The sequence below is a fragment of the Macrobrachium rosenbergii genome, chromosome 6 (assembly GCF_040412425.1).
Source record: "Macrobrachium rosenbergii isolate ZJJX-2024 chromosome 6, ASM4041242v1, whole genome shotgun sequence".
Lineage (NCBI taxonomy): Eukaryota > Metazoa > Arthropoda > Malacostraca > Decapoda > Palaemonidae > Macrobrachium > Macrobrachium rosenbergii.
Window position 1 is genome coordinate 21,052,761 of NC_089746.1, and position 12,721 is coordinate 21,065,481.

The 12,721-nt window shown below is 34.9% G+C and overlaps 2 protein-coding genes across 2 annotated transcripts in view; both read left to right on the top strand.

The window, feature by feature from the left end:
- Nucleotides 1-1,104: 1,104 nt before the first annotated feature.
- Nucleotides 1,105-12,721, top strand: part of Trs20 (TRAPP subunit 20) — a 35,411-nt gene continuing 23,794 nt past the window's right edge. The window contains exon 1 of the mRNA XM_067105159.1: nucleotides 1,105-1,239. The gene's annotated coding sequence lies outside the window, so the exon portion shown is untranslated. The remainder of the gene's footprint in view (nucleotides 1,240-12,721) is intronic.
- LOC136839296 (dentin sialophosphoprotein-like) lies at nucleotides 1,234-9,002 on the top strand. Its single transcript, XM_067105158.1, has 2 exons — nucleotides 1,234-3,020; nucleotides 7,297-9,002. The coding sequence occupies exons 1-2, from the start codon at nucleotides 2,093-2,095 to the stop codon at nucleotides 8,283-8,285; spliced, it is 1,917 nt and encodes a 638-aa protein (XP_066961259.1). The 5' UTR covers nucleotides 1,234-2,092; the 3' UTR covers nucleotides 8,286-9,002.

Genomic DNA, 12,721 nt, shown 5'->3' on the forward strand with positions numbered 1-12,721 from the left:
CAGACGTTCGTTATAGATTAAGCCAATCTTGTGCTGGCACAGACTTGTTCAACCTAGGGCAGCACATAACACTAAACAGTTCTCAGACGCTGTGAAAGCGCTAGCATACTTCGGCTCGTCAAGTACAGCACAGGTTCTATAATAATTCAGCTGTATTGCTCGACATTTTCGTAGCAGATGAGGTTCTCAGACATTTCTAATGTTTAACTCCAATGTATAGAATTAAGTAATTTATTTTCTCTGTATTACGTTTCTTCATCTTGACAGTGGTTTCATATGGAATGTTTGAATCGGAATTTAATCAAACTAATGTATTTAGCCTCTAGGGTAACGTCCTGAAATTGTGACAATGAATTCATTATCACAATATAAAAAAGCTGACCCTTCATGAAGTATTTTTGGGGGGACTGAGGAGCCAAGTTACTGAGCAAGAATTGAGAATGGGGGAGGTGAAAAGTATTTCACAAAAAATTGACAATATTTCACTGTCAAAAGATATTCAATAAAATTCTTAATTATGTTATTCTTTTCTGGACCCATTCATAGGTTTTTCCCAAGTTTTAGAAATATGAAGGAGGGTTGCAACTCTGTTAAGTATCAGAAAATGCAACCGTGAATCTTAAAAGGTTGTCAGGATAACAATTCAACAAGCTTCATCCTAAGTTCATTAACAATCCTTGTTTGCTAATCTACTATTATAGCTATTATTTTCTTTGCCCCGTCGAAACTCGGCGTTGATGACCATAGGGTTGTTATGACAGCTTCTAGAATAAAATCAGTCAACGCGTGATTTGCCAGGTTTAGCTGCCGGAAGGAGAGAAGGAGAATACTAAGGTTATTTAACTGAGCAAAGAAGAATTAAACATTTTGCTGCTTTATTAGAAGGACATTAATACACTTTCTGCAGATATGATAGAAATTCTCATTCCTTCAATTAAGAGATGTTTGTGTGCTTCATTGCATATTTTCAAACTGGTAGCATGTTTATAAAAACTTATATAAGATAAAATTGCAATTACCTGATCGATAATTAGATAAAGAGTTAAAACTTAATGCATTTAGTATACTTATGAAAATGAAATGGCAAACTGCTATTGTGTTAAATAGTGATCCCGTTCGAAAAATTGTCAACACATGACGTCATGTAAGCTAATGACGTCACTTTACAAGGCCGAGAATAGCTGGAGAAAGCTGACACTAGTAATATCTTGTCCTCAAACGCCTAGATTATTAATTGTGGTAAGTTACTTTACTTGTTTTCGGCAACTTCTAGTAATAGGTAGTTGATGCACTTATTGTGAATGATCTAACATTGCTTATATTTTGGTAAATTAACATGTTAAGAGTAAGGTTCGAGTGGGAGGTCCTTGGCGCTGATTGGCTGGCGGCTCCCTCGAGCTCCTCCTCGACCAATGAGGACGAGGCAGGCACGAGGTCCTTTCACCCGGCGCCATATTAAGTGACACCTGCACTCTTCCCACCCGTATCTTTTAGCATTTAGGTCTCTCTTTACCCCGTCCCAACCACTACGTGCATCACTGAAGTGTATTATGGTCGGTTTCGAAGACTGAGTTCTGTCTGTCGCCCTTGAACCAATCCTCTTCAAGGTTACCGTGCTTGCCAGTGAAAGTGTTTGTCGCTCAAGGACAAGGAAAGTTAGCCTACCTGAAGTGGGTTGTTTGTGAGGCCCTTGCTCTCGGTTGTGTCTGTTTTATCTGCTCTTTTTCGTAATAGCTCGGGTAGCCTAGTCCAAAGTGAAGTTGTGGTTAAAACCATTGCCCACCCAAAGGTTTTAAGTTTCAGAAGACAGGCTTACCCTTGTTTGGTACCCAACGTAAGTTTACTGTTTTCATTTATGATTGGATAAGTTGAAAGTGATAAACCTGGGCTTATCATTCAGCAAATAAGAAGCCAAGTGGCTTAGGCTAGCAGGATTAACAATTTAGGCTACCCAAGGATTCATGGCCTAGTGTGTGTTGGGGCATGAGATGGTCTACTGAAAATTGTCATAGGGCTTGGTTGCCATTCTCTTTTATAGTTCAAAGCCTACAGGCTTAGGACAGGTAGGCAAGTTGTCCATCTGCTGTGAATTATGGAGCCGCAAAATAACAAACAGTCTCCTTCTCCATCGGGTTCAGAAGAGATGGAAAGTGACGGTGATAGTGAACAGGAAGACGAGTTAGAAAATGATAGATCGAGGGACTCTGATGGAGACAATGCTGAAGACAGTGATAAAGAGAATTCTGACAATTCAGATGATGATGATGATGATGATGATGAGGATGATGACGATGATGATGAGGATGAAAGTGAAGCCGAGGAAGGCATAGATGATTCTGAGACTCAGAAGACAGTGTCTAACAACTCCAGTTCTGATAAGAATAGTGAGACCCCATTTAAAGGGAGAAAAAGTTCTAGTGGATCGTATGATGACTCGCCAAAACTTAAGGAAGCCAAACCAAAGAACCTGACTAATGCTGACGTTGACTGCTACCCATTAGATGATTTACCCCTAGAGGTGATAACTACAGTAGAACCAACAAACTACTCCTATCCAGTTTTGAAAAATATGTCTAATGGTGTTTTGACTCATCGAAACATATTTACAGAACATGAACGTGCTGTGTTGAGAGATATTATTAATAAGTATAGAAACATTGTTGACACACGAAGTCGAACTCGTGAGATATATTTAGAAAAACAGAGTGTTTGGCAGCAGATTGTGGAAGAATACAATAGTACTGAAAATATTATGGTTCGCACAGAGAAGGAGCTTAGAAAATGCTGGGATAACATGAAATATAGGGCAAAACAAGCAGAAAAAGAAATGATGTTCAAGACTGAAAAGCTTGACATGAATTACGATGGGGTGGACCTTCACATTTTGGCGCAGCATGCAATTGAAGAGGCAGTCAAACTACAGCAGGGAGGGACATCAAAGTCAGACCAGGCAGATGCAACAGTGAAAGCAGAACCAGGTGTTGCTATTAAAATGGAACCTGTAGAGAACCATGATGCAGGTAATTATACTTGATATTTTTGTTTTTATGTAGTTTAGGCCAGTCTATCATGTTGTGTATAGCACCATTTACTTTTTAATTCAACTTTTGAAGTTATACAATTTTTTAAGAATCTTTGTTAAGCTGTGTCCAAGAATATAGAAGATAAAAACTAAACACATATACCCTATAAAATGGAGTTTTGAGGATTAAACAAAAGCTAACACAGGCTACTCACTGGATAAGATCCAATGCAGTGGTTAATACAGAAACAATTAAGGGAATATGATGTAATATATATTATTAAAAAACCAGGTCATTACAGTTGTTTTGGACTTAATTTCTGTTGTCTTATTATTAGGTAGGGTTAATGAAGCTTGATCTTAATGTCTTAATGTGCTAGCTAACTATTTTTGCATTAATGATCTTTGGCAACAAAGTTAAAATAAGCAATTGTAGAAAGATACTATGGAAAGTGAAATGCAGATGAAATAGCAAAATGGAAGTGTCCAAGAAGCACTTAGCCTGCCATTTTGTCAAAATAGGAGATATAGCTTAAATGACATTAAACTCAGAATACCCATAGTTTTAATTTCTGATTGTTGCTCCTGGTTCCCTGATCAAGTAGACATTGGTCTTTGAATATATGCCTGTGAGTATTGCTGTATTATACTTTGGGAAGGTTTGGTGTCCCCTCCCCCATCCAGTTTCTAGGATGTGATTTCCTTGGTTAAATTAGGTTGTAGGTTGTCCATTTCATGCGGTAACACTTTATTTAACATGATTTTTTTAATAGGGGTTAAAGTCGAAACAAGTTTGAAGTCCAGATTTTACATTCTTATGTCACAGTTTATTTCTTTGAAATTAAGATACTCTTTTCATGTGCATATTACAGTACAGTATATTAGATAATAACCCATGGTTCAGTATGGCAAGAGGTGGTGCTATATATGACTTATGGATGAAACTTAACTTTAAGATACTCAATAGTTTGTCAGTATATAAATGTAGAGTGTAATACTGTAATCAAAATAACGGTTGAGGTTAATGAAAAATATGCAATAAAAATGTGTCAGAATGCTTAGAGAAGTGAATATTGATAATAAAGCTATAGTCTTTTATGTTTGAAAAGTAGGTGTAGCTAGGAAAGGAGGCTGTCATGAAAAAATTGGATAGTTTTTCTCGACAATCCTTCACAACGTTCAGGATAAGCGAGAGGGAGTGGTAAGCAGGTGGCAGAGTTTGTGGTTCTCATTTTTCTGTAAATATGTTTTGAGTTTTTTTTTGTGTGTGTGTGTGTCCGGCAAGTTGCCTGTATTATCTGTATCAGGAATATCGGAGAGGCTCCTTTTTAAATAATTCAAGCGCATTCTTTGATAAATTAACCTATGTAGAAATTTTTGAAAGGGAATGGAGGTAACGACAAGACATGCAGGGGTGGTGATTTGTGTGTTTCTCGAGGGCATATCATTGAGATAAGCTGAGCACTCTCCAGGTCGTCACCTCCCCAGCCAAATTCTTCATTTTATAGTGAAGAGCCGGTTCCTTTAGTATGCTAAATTAATCCCTTCACATTTTGCCATCTGAGGCTTGATGTAGTTAATATTCAGTTAAAGTATAGCCTGATTATTTCAAAGTAAATTTTGTATAAAATTGTAAATTCCAGAAGCCATATTTTTTGAGTTTTGTGGAACTTTTTCGGAGTTGCTTTGTACCTGACCGCCCGGTCCTTGTGTGTTAATGTATGTTAAATTTAATTAGTCTATTTTTTTAAACAAAATTGTAAAACCCTGCCTGATCTTGATGGACCTTTGCTTCGATGATTGCTGATAGTGCCCTTCAGGCCTGATCATCCTAGTCCCATACCATCTGGGACTTAGAACCCTCCCAGTCGTGGGGAAAAATTCACGACAAAGGCAAATAGTGATATTGTCACCACATCCCATGTCATAAAAATTAATGCATATACTGTAAAGTTAAGTTAATGCCCCTGCTTTTTAGAGTAAAAAAAATTTGCTATAGAGTTGCATGAAGGACTTGCAAGATTGATGAGCCTTTGAATTGGACAGGAGTGACTGAGTACATGAAATATTTTAACTCCAGTAAACCCTCCGTATTCGCGGTCTCACGATTCTCGGACTCACCTATTCGCAGATTTCTCCATGGAACATATATAGGCTATATGCATTATTTGCTGAAAATTCACCCATTCATGGTATTTGTCACTGAGAAATATTCACCAATTACTGTATTTTCATCTCATTTTCATGATTAAATGCACTTTTTGTGATGAAACTATTAAAATACTCAGGTAGTGCTTAAGTTATGATAATTCACCTCATGATGATTCAATTTTGCAATGGGGTAAGCAGTTAATACCGATATGACAATATTTATAAAATATTTTTAAATTTCGCGTGGGCGGAGGCAGCGGCGTACAATCAGGACAGTGAGAGAAACCAAATTACAATAGACCAACTTTTTTTCCTCCATCTCTTTATCCCATCTTCTCGTTAAAAAAAGTAAAATAGAATGATAAAAGTATTGTTAGTAATGTTATACTCTTGCGTAAATGCGTATACTTACAGCCATAAACAACCAAACGAGAAACTGTTGTTTTACTTATCACCGAATCGGATAACAGCTGTTTTGCTTGTATTTCAACCATTGTATGGTAATATACAATTACTATAGTTATAGTACAAATGACATTAAGTAGAATAGGACTGATATATTTTTACATTTTACCCCTACTTGGTATGGATAAAATATCGGCAAGGAAATATACTGCTAAATTTAAGCTGCAAGTTGTAGCTGAAGCTGAGAAAACAATGTGCAAGCTGCTAATGACTATAAATTATCGTGCATCAGCAACATGGATGAAGCTTGACCGTGATTAAAATTGGAGAGAAAGTATTTTAATGAAAATTACTGGGCATGTAAGAACACATTACTGCTATTTTTACGCCGATAAACGATAAATATGTAAAGCTTGTATTATGATGAAATCAAGTGAAAATAGCAAACGGAATCTTGATTTTTTTTTACATAAAACAAATGCCCTAAATGGCCAACGTCATCTATTAACGAAAAAAATAGCTAAATAATTTCACAACGAGACATATTTAAGTTATATTTCGACTTAAAAACACTTTGTATCAGGAGATTCATTTATGCTAACTAGAAGCGAGAAAAGCGCTCTGAACTGAGTTAAATACGGCAAAATAAACTTACTGTAATCGATTTCCAAACCAAAACATTAATTGCCATGATTGCAGTTCATAATAGAAAAGCAATATAAGAATATATACAATATTATTGGATACAGCAAATTAAGGCATAACAATTTTAAAAATGATCCATGGAAAAGATGCATATTTGTTATGTTGTTTATATAATATGATATGTGAATACTGTATATAGTACAGTATAATGTAGGCTAGGCTACTATATATGTATATGATATACCATAGTGTAGGCTAAGCTAATTCTTGTTTGTTATTCAGTTTCTCTTTTTATTGAATTATCATAAATCACACTGCATGAACCTCCAGAATTAGCTGATAATAATTACTATACCGTGTATGTATAGAGTATACTTTATAGTGTAGGCTAGGCTACCATATTTGCATACATGGTATTGAATACCCTATTGTAGGCTAGGCTATATTTGAGATATGTTTTTTTAACAAACGATGGGTTTTTTGGAACCTAACCCCATCATAAGTAGGATAATACCTGTTTAATCATATTTAGTTTTTTTGTGTGTGTGAGCTATCAAAATAGGCAGTTCTGAGTGTTGTTAGAAGGGTTCTAAGTATTCGCTGGTTTTAGCTATTTGCGGGGTAGTGTGGTACGCATCCCCTGTGAATAGGGGGGGTTTACTGTAAATGGTTTGTGTGGAAGTGTGTTTGGTGTTCAGGTTATCATAGCCAAATGCCTAAATAGTAAAGTATGGAAATAATTATACTGTGAAGGAAAAATATACTGTTGAATCAAAACAATTGTATGTGAGTGCAGCAAAAATTCTGTGAATGCAGATGTTGGTTTTTCTCAGCTGACACTGTTTAAAGTGAAATTGTATGATTTGGTAGTTTTTTTTAAAGTACTGTGTGGGATTTTTTAAGTTTTGTGTGTTTGTCCTTACAGTATTTCACTCTGCATTTATTATCTTTGCTTTATTACATATTTTAGAATTTTATTTTGCAGCTTTTGCTTGATTAATTTGTACTGAATATATATATAAAACAAAAGACTGAAAAATGTAATTCTATTGTACTGTTTATTACTTTTATAGATGAAGATGATGTTGATAGTAATCCTGAGCTACCAGATGGAGAGAATAGCACTCCTGCTGATGAAGACAGGGAGCCAGCATTGAAGAGGGCTCGCCAGGAATCTCCTAAACTCTCTAGTCTCCTACTGGCAGCAACTCAGAAGCACTCCCCCTTCTCAAAGAAAAATGGAGGAAAGAGCAACCATAAGAAGAGTATCAATAAATTTTCTTATAATATTCCTGAATGTACGAAAGTTGTTCACATGAAGAAGAAAAGTAGCCAAGGTTCCACAAGTTCAGCTGCTGCTACAGGTCTTAATTCAGTCTCGGATCTTCCTGTTTCTATACTTCCAAAAGGCCTAGGGGCATGTCTGTCCATTACAAATATTCCTAATCCAGTAAGTGGTGCTAATCATATAAGTTCTAACTATAGTTATCAGCACAAAGATGTATCCCCTCCACTTCTGACATCTTCTATGCAACATTCTATGAAACCCATGCCCAGTTTAAGGAAAATGGTGCCAGGAAAACATCAAACAAATGGTAATTGTAAAAGTTTCAGTGGCAGGAGCTCAAAGAGACTTAGTTCTCATGGGATGAAGGATAAAACCCATAATTTGAATAACTCTATTAGTGTAAATATGGGGCAGAGTTCAAATACTCTAACCATTGCACAAAGTTCCAACACGCTAAACATTGGACAAAGTTCAAATGCTATGAATAGTGTAAGTAGCATGCATGGGATGAACAGCTTGATGTCCTCAGGATCTTTTACCTGTGACACTGACAAGAATGACTCCCCTGATAAGTTGCTCTCCATGAAACTAACTTCTCAACGACTTGAATTTGAGCGCAGAGAGCACGAACTGAAAATGAAACTCTTGGAGAAGGAACTACAGTCACAGACCTACCAGTCCCAGTACTGGGCACTAAAGTTAAAGTTGCTCCGTAGTGGGCGCGAAAGCAATGCCTTCAACTTGGCTGGTGCTACAAATGGTGATATTGATTAATGAGGTTGTTTGATAGGTGTGTGGTTTTTCTGTAGGTTGTGAATTTGTGATTTGTTGGAATTTTCCCTTTTTTCTATGTAAATATTTGAAGGATGGGATTTTCCCTCTTTTTTTTTATAAGTTTAGTCATACAACTGCATTTGTGAGGGCGTTTTTTATAGGGTGGGTTTTAGGTAGAATGCATTTGTTCATATCGTCATGGTTGTGTATTAAACAGGTATTTTACATGTCATGTGTTGTGAAATTTAAATTTCCGTGTTTAAGCTGTGTCGATGGTTGTAGTGTGTGTTGGATCTCAGATAGAGCCATGTAGCATTGTGTTTGAATATTTATTTATTTGCATACAGTATGTGTGATATTTAATTTTCAGGGTGATGTTTTTATTGCTTCAAGGAAACAGAGTATACATGATGACTTATTTTTTTGTTTTGGAGATGTAGCTGTAAATGCTGAGCACAACCGTTACTACTTTTGGAATGAGAGCTCAGTCAGCTTTATAACAGTTATTTTGCAAGGCATGTGTTTTTCAGCCATTAGTGTTTCTTTCATATGCCTCAGATTCAGATGTCTGATTGGTTTGTTTGGATTTTGGAACGATAAATTTACAGTAGGATTCTTTGGCCATTTGAGTTTCCCAAAAATGACAAGGGTTTAGATTTTGGGAATTTTTTCAGAAATGGCATCCACACTATTTACCCTATAGGAAAGTTATAGTTTATGCACAGTATTTGAAAATTCCCATAAGTCCTCATATAAACAGTTAAGTTATTTGTCAGTATAATCTGGTCTTAAAAGTAATAATTTGATGTTTCATGCAAAGCTTCTACAAATGTGGTGGTGTCTTTTTTTTTTATATCATACAGGGAAAGAAGTAATTTTTGCAAAAGCTCCAATAGCTTTCAGCCGCATATTTTTTTTTCACGTAATTTTGTCATTTCTTTAGTGTCATAATGTTGGGTTTTGTAATTTATACCATTTATAATATTTCGCTTGGAATTACTTATTTCTAGTCTGTAAATTCTTAGACCACTTTAAATTATCTATAAAATTCCATAAGTTTAGTAGTTTTTGTTAAGGTTAAAATGCAAGTTCAAAAGCTACACAAAGTGTCTAAGTGATAAAGTTCTAGAAGCATTGTTTTGTGAGTTAATAGTACCTTGTATAATGCCAGTGTTCTGTTGAATTTCAGTATTTGGATGGGTTCTCCGAGTGTATTCTGTAACTCGAGAGAGAGAAACAAAGGTATCACTGCTTTTAACCTACTTTCTCTTCCAAAACTTTTGATTTAGGGTGAACTAAATGAAACAAATAAAGAGAAGGGGGTTTAGGAAGAATGCAAAAAAGAAAAAATGTAAAAGATAATAATGGAATGTACTTAGGTGAACTGAAAATTTAGAAAAAGTCATTATATTGGAGTTAAGGAAGAGTGTTAGAAGATAAGTTATGGCATCTTACCCAAAATATTTGAGTAGTAGCTGGGGAGAGTCTCAGGAAATCGTGTCAAGAAGTAATAGCCTGGGTTACCGGAATGTTTGTGGAAGTACAGTACTCCAGGAACAAAATTTGTAAAACCTCTTTCATTTTTAAATTGATTTTATTATGATATATTTGGAATTAGTGGTGGGTTAACTTGTCTTAATCATCGAAAACAAGAGGTTTGTTGTTTTCTATGTACCATGGTAAATAAATGGCTATTGTATTGAAAGATGGTATACAGATATTAAACCCTCTGATTTAGATTCTGTACTCTTCAAAATTTTCACCATCTTTTCCCTTGTAAATTAACGAAGTCTGGACTGTCGGAATACTGAAATTCAGCTTATAAATATACTGTACCGTGATTTTAAAAAAACTGTGTTTTTTACAATGATATTCTCTAAGAACTTTTATAAATAGTTTTTATGTATAGATCTGATGGTGTCTTTGTGCAAAAAGAGAGTTGCACAGATAGTATTTTGTGTAACAGTTGCTTAGATGTTTTCAGTGTTTTGTATTGCTTGGCCTCACTGATGTTCAGAAAGTCTGAAGTGGTTGAATTTTATATTAGGCTGGTCGGTATATTGTTGTGGATAAATGTATAGCTTTCAGTAATTCTGCTGTGTAACTGTCTTGAATGTATGCTTCCTTTTTATTTATTGCAAAACTTTTCAGTGCTAAGTACTGCCATTGTTAACTTATTAATGTAGGATTAATCTATTTATTACTGTGCTGATTTTGAAATATGAAGTTACTTAGACAGGCATGAGATATAAAATACACTGCTTATATAAAATAATCTAATTATTTAGCTTTTGAGTGATCTTTTAATATTAATATATGGTTGCTAGCATATTGAACCATGGGACATTTTCCATATGTTTGGAATTAGATGTTGCTGCAGGGCAACAGCGATTATAGTAATGCTTAATAGTAAGTTGCTAAATCAGGTTGCAATGTTAAATTATTTTTGATATATTTGTACAGTTCTAAGTATGGGTGGCCTGGGGAAATATTTTATATATATTAATTTTATTGTTTGAAGTTTTTCCCACCAATAAGTTTAGTATAATTTGTGAATAATTAGTTGCAAATCTAAGTCCTGTATGACTGACTGAAATCTAGGTGTTTATATCAAGTTTGTAATTTATTTCCAGTTTTCAAACAATTGATATAAATTGGTTAGGTGAAAGGGCATGCTGATTTCACTTGGCATTCATAGTGGAATTATTTTTTTATCTGTTTCATTGTCAGTAAGTGAAAGGATTAGACTTCTGTATATTGTCTTATTTCTTTGTTGTTTATTGCTGTTATTTGCATCTGGATAGCCATTTTCTTCCATGCGTTATTTTGCAGTGTGTTTTTTTTTCTGTTCTGTCAGTATAATAAGAAACTCGAGGATGCTTTTCTCTCATAGAGTGAATCCCAACTTTTAGTTGCCATATAGGAAAAGACTATTTCTTAGTGTGTAGCAGTTTTGTACCAAGAACCTTTTTTCATATTAAGTAGTGTTAATTTGGGTATGTAATTAGGTTGTCGTTACTTTATTGTCATAAAAATTTTAGACTTCAAGTACAAGATCACAATTAAATAGTGATTTGAAAGAGAATGGAACTGACAGGTACTCCCAGTACTGTATTGGCAGGGAACTTTCTAGAGGCTTGCCTGTTAAAAAAATTGTCAAATTTATTAGTTAACATTTCTGAATACTGTACAGCTCAAAGAAGGATGCAGTATACTGCACCTAGCAATTTTATTAATGACAGTGGGTTGGTACACTACTTGCATCAGACTTATTTTTTTTAAAGTAAAACCAGCTTATAGTTTGCAGTGTTTATTGTGGATTTATGTTGACGAGAATGATCAATGCTTTAATGGATGCTTATTGCCATTCAGTGCATTTTCAGTTGCTGTTCACATTCATTTCTGCAAGGGTTACCATTGATCCTTTGATGAGTTTATGATTTCTCTCATATTTAAGTTACTGTTTATGGCTAGGATCATCGTTGAATTATTACTGATGAGGCTTCTTTAGGTTTTAAGGTCTCTTTATTTATGAGGTTTTCACTATTTATGGGATTTTGGTGTTTGGGGTGCTACAGTACAGTTTGGGCTTTCTCCTGACAAGTGTTCTGATGGGTTGTGGAGTTTTTTATTTTATTCCTCAGGTTAAATAGAAGCAATTGTGTTTGTATTGAGTGTGAAACAGGAACTGATATGTTGTTTTGAGGGTGAAACAGGAACTGATATGTCATAGAAATAGAAAGTACTGTTAGGAGGATTTTCTTGCTATGGTGTCTTTTTGTTTAGTTTCTGAAGAGGCTTATCTCATAATTATTGAAAGAGATTTTTCTGTTCTTAGGTAAATGCAGATCACAATAATTTCCTTGGATTTTCACGTAATGAAAACAGGAAGTAGACAATCCAAAATTACTAAATGCAGTATTAGTCTACTAAGGTGGTATCACTTGTGCTCGAGTGAAGGCAAGCTTTATCACAGTTAAAGGTCTTTTGGTTAATTTGTTTTAGCAAATATTCATGTCATTATTTGTGAGTTATAATAATTACCACGCAACTACAGGTTTTGGATTTTATCTGGATTTGAACCACATGCTTAGCTGAAATGTCTTTTCTCATTGAAGTATGTTTTTTTTTTTTTTAGTTCACCTTTTGTATTTACAGAGCACAACAAATTTTGTCTTTACTTTACCACCTTCCATCAGTAAAATCAACCAAAAGCTTTATATCTGTTTTACAGCATACGCTGTTTACGTGAATTTTTAGCTGATATAGCATTAATATTCCTGCCAGAAATTATTTAACTAGAACCACCATTCTAATGGGAAGAGTATGAGAGAAAATGAGGCACAGTTGGTCATTAACCATCAGACTGATATGAGTTGGTATAGGATATTTTCCTCTGTGTGTATAACTACTGGACAGTACTTCCTAAAACTCAG

What these genes read in the sequence shown, in the direction of transcription:
- LOC136839296 (XM_067105158.1), top strand. Translation starts at nt 2,093, where the DNA reads ATGGAGCCGCAAAATAACAAACAGTCTCCTTCTCCATCGGGTTCAGAA. An exon ending in TGTAGAGAACCATGATGCAG is followed by an intron (nt 3,021 to 7,296) that starts GTAATTATACTT and finishes TTACTTTTATAG; the next exon opens with ATGAAGATGATGTTGATAGT.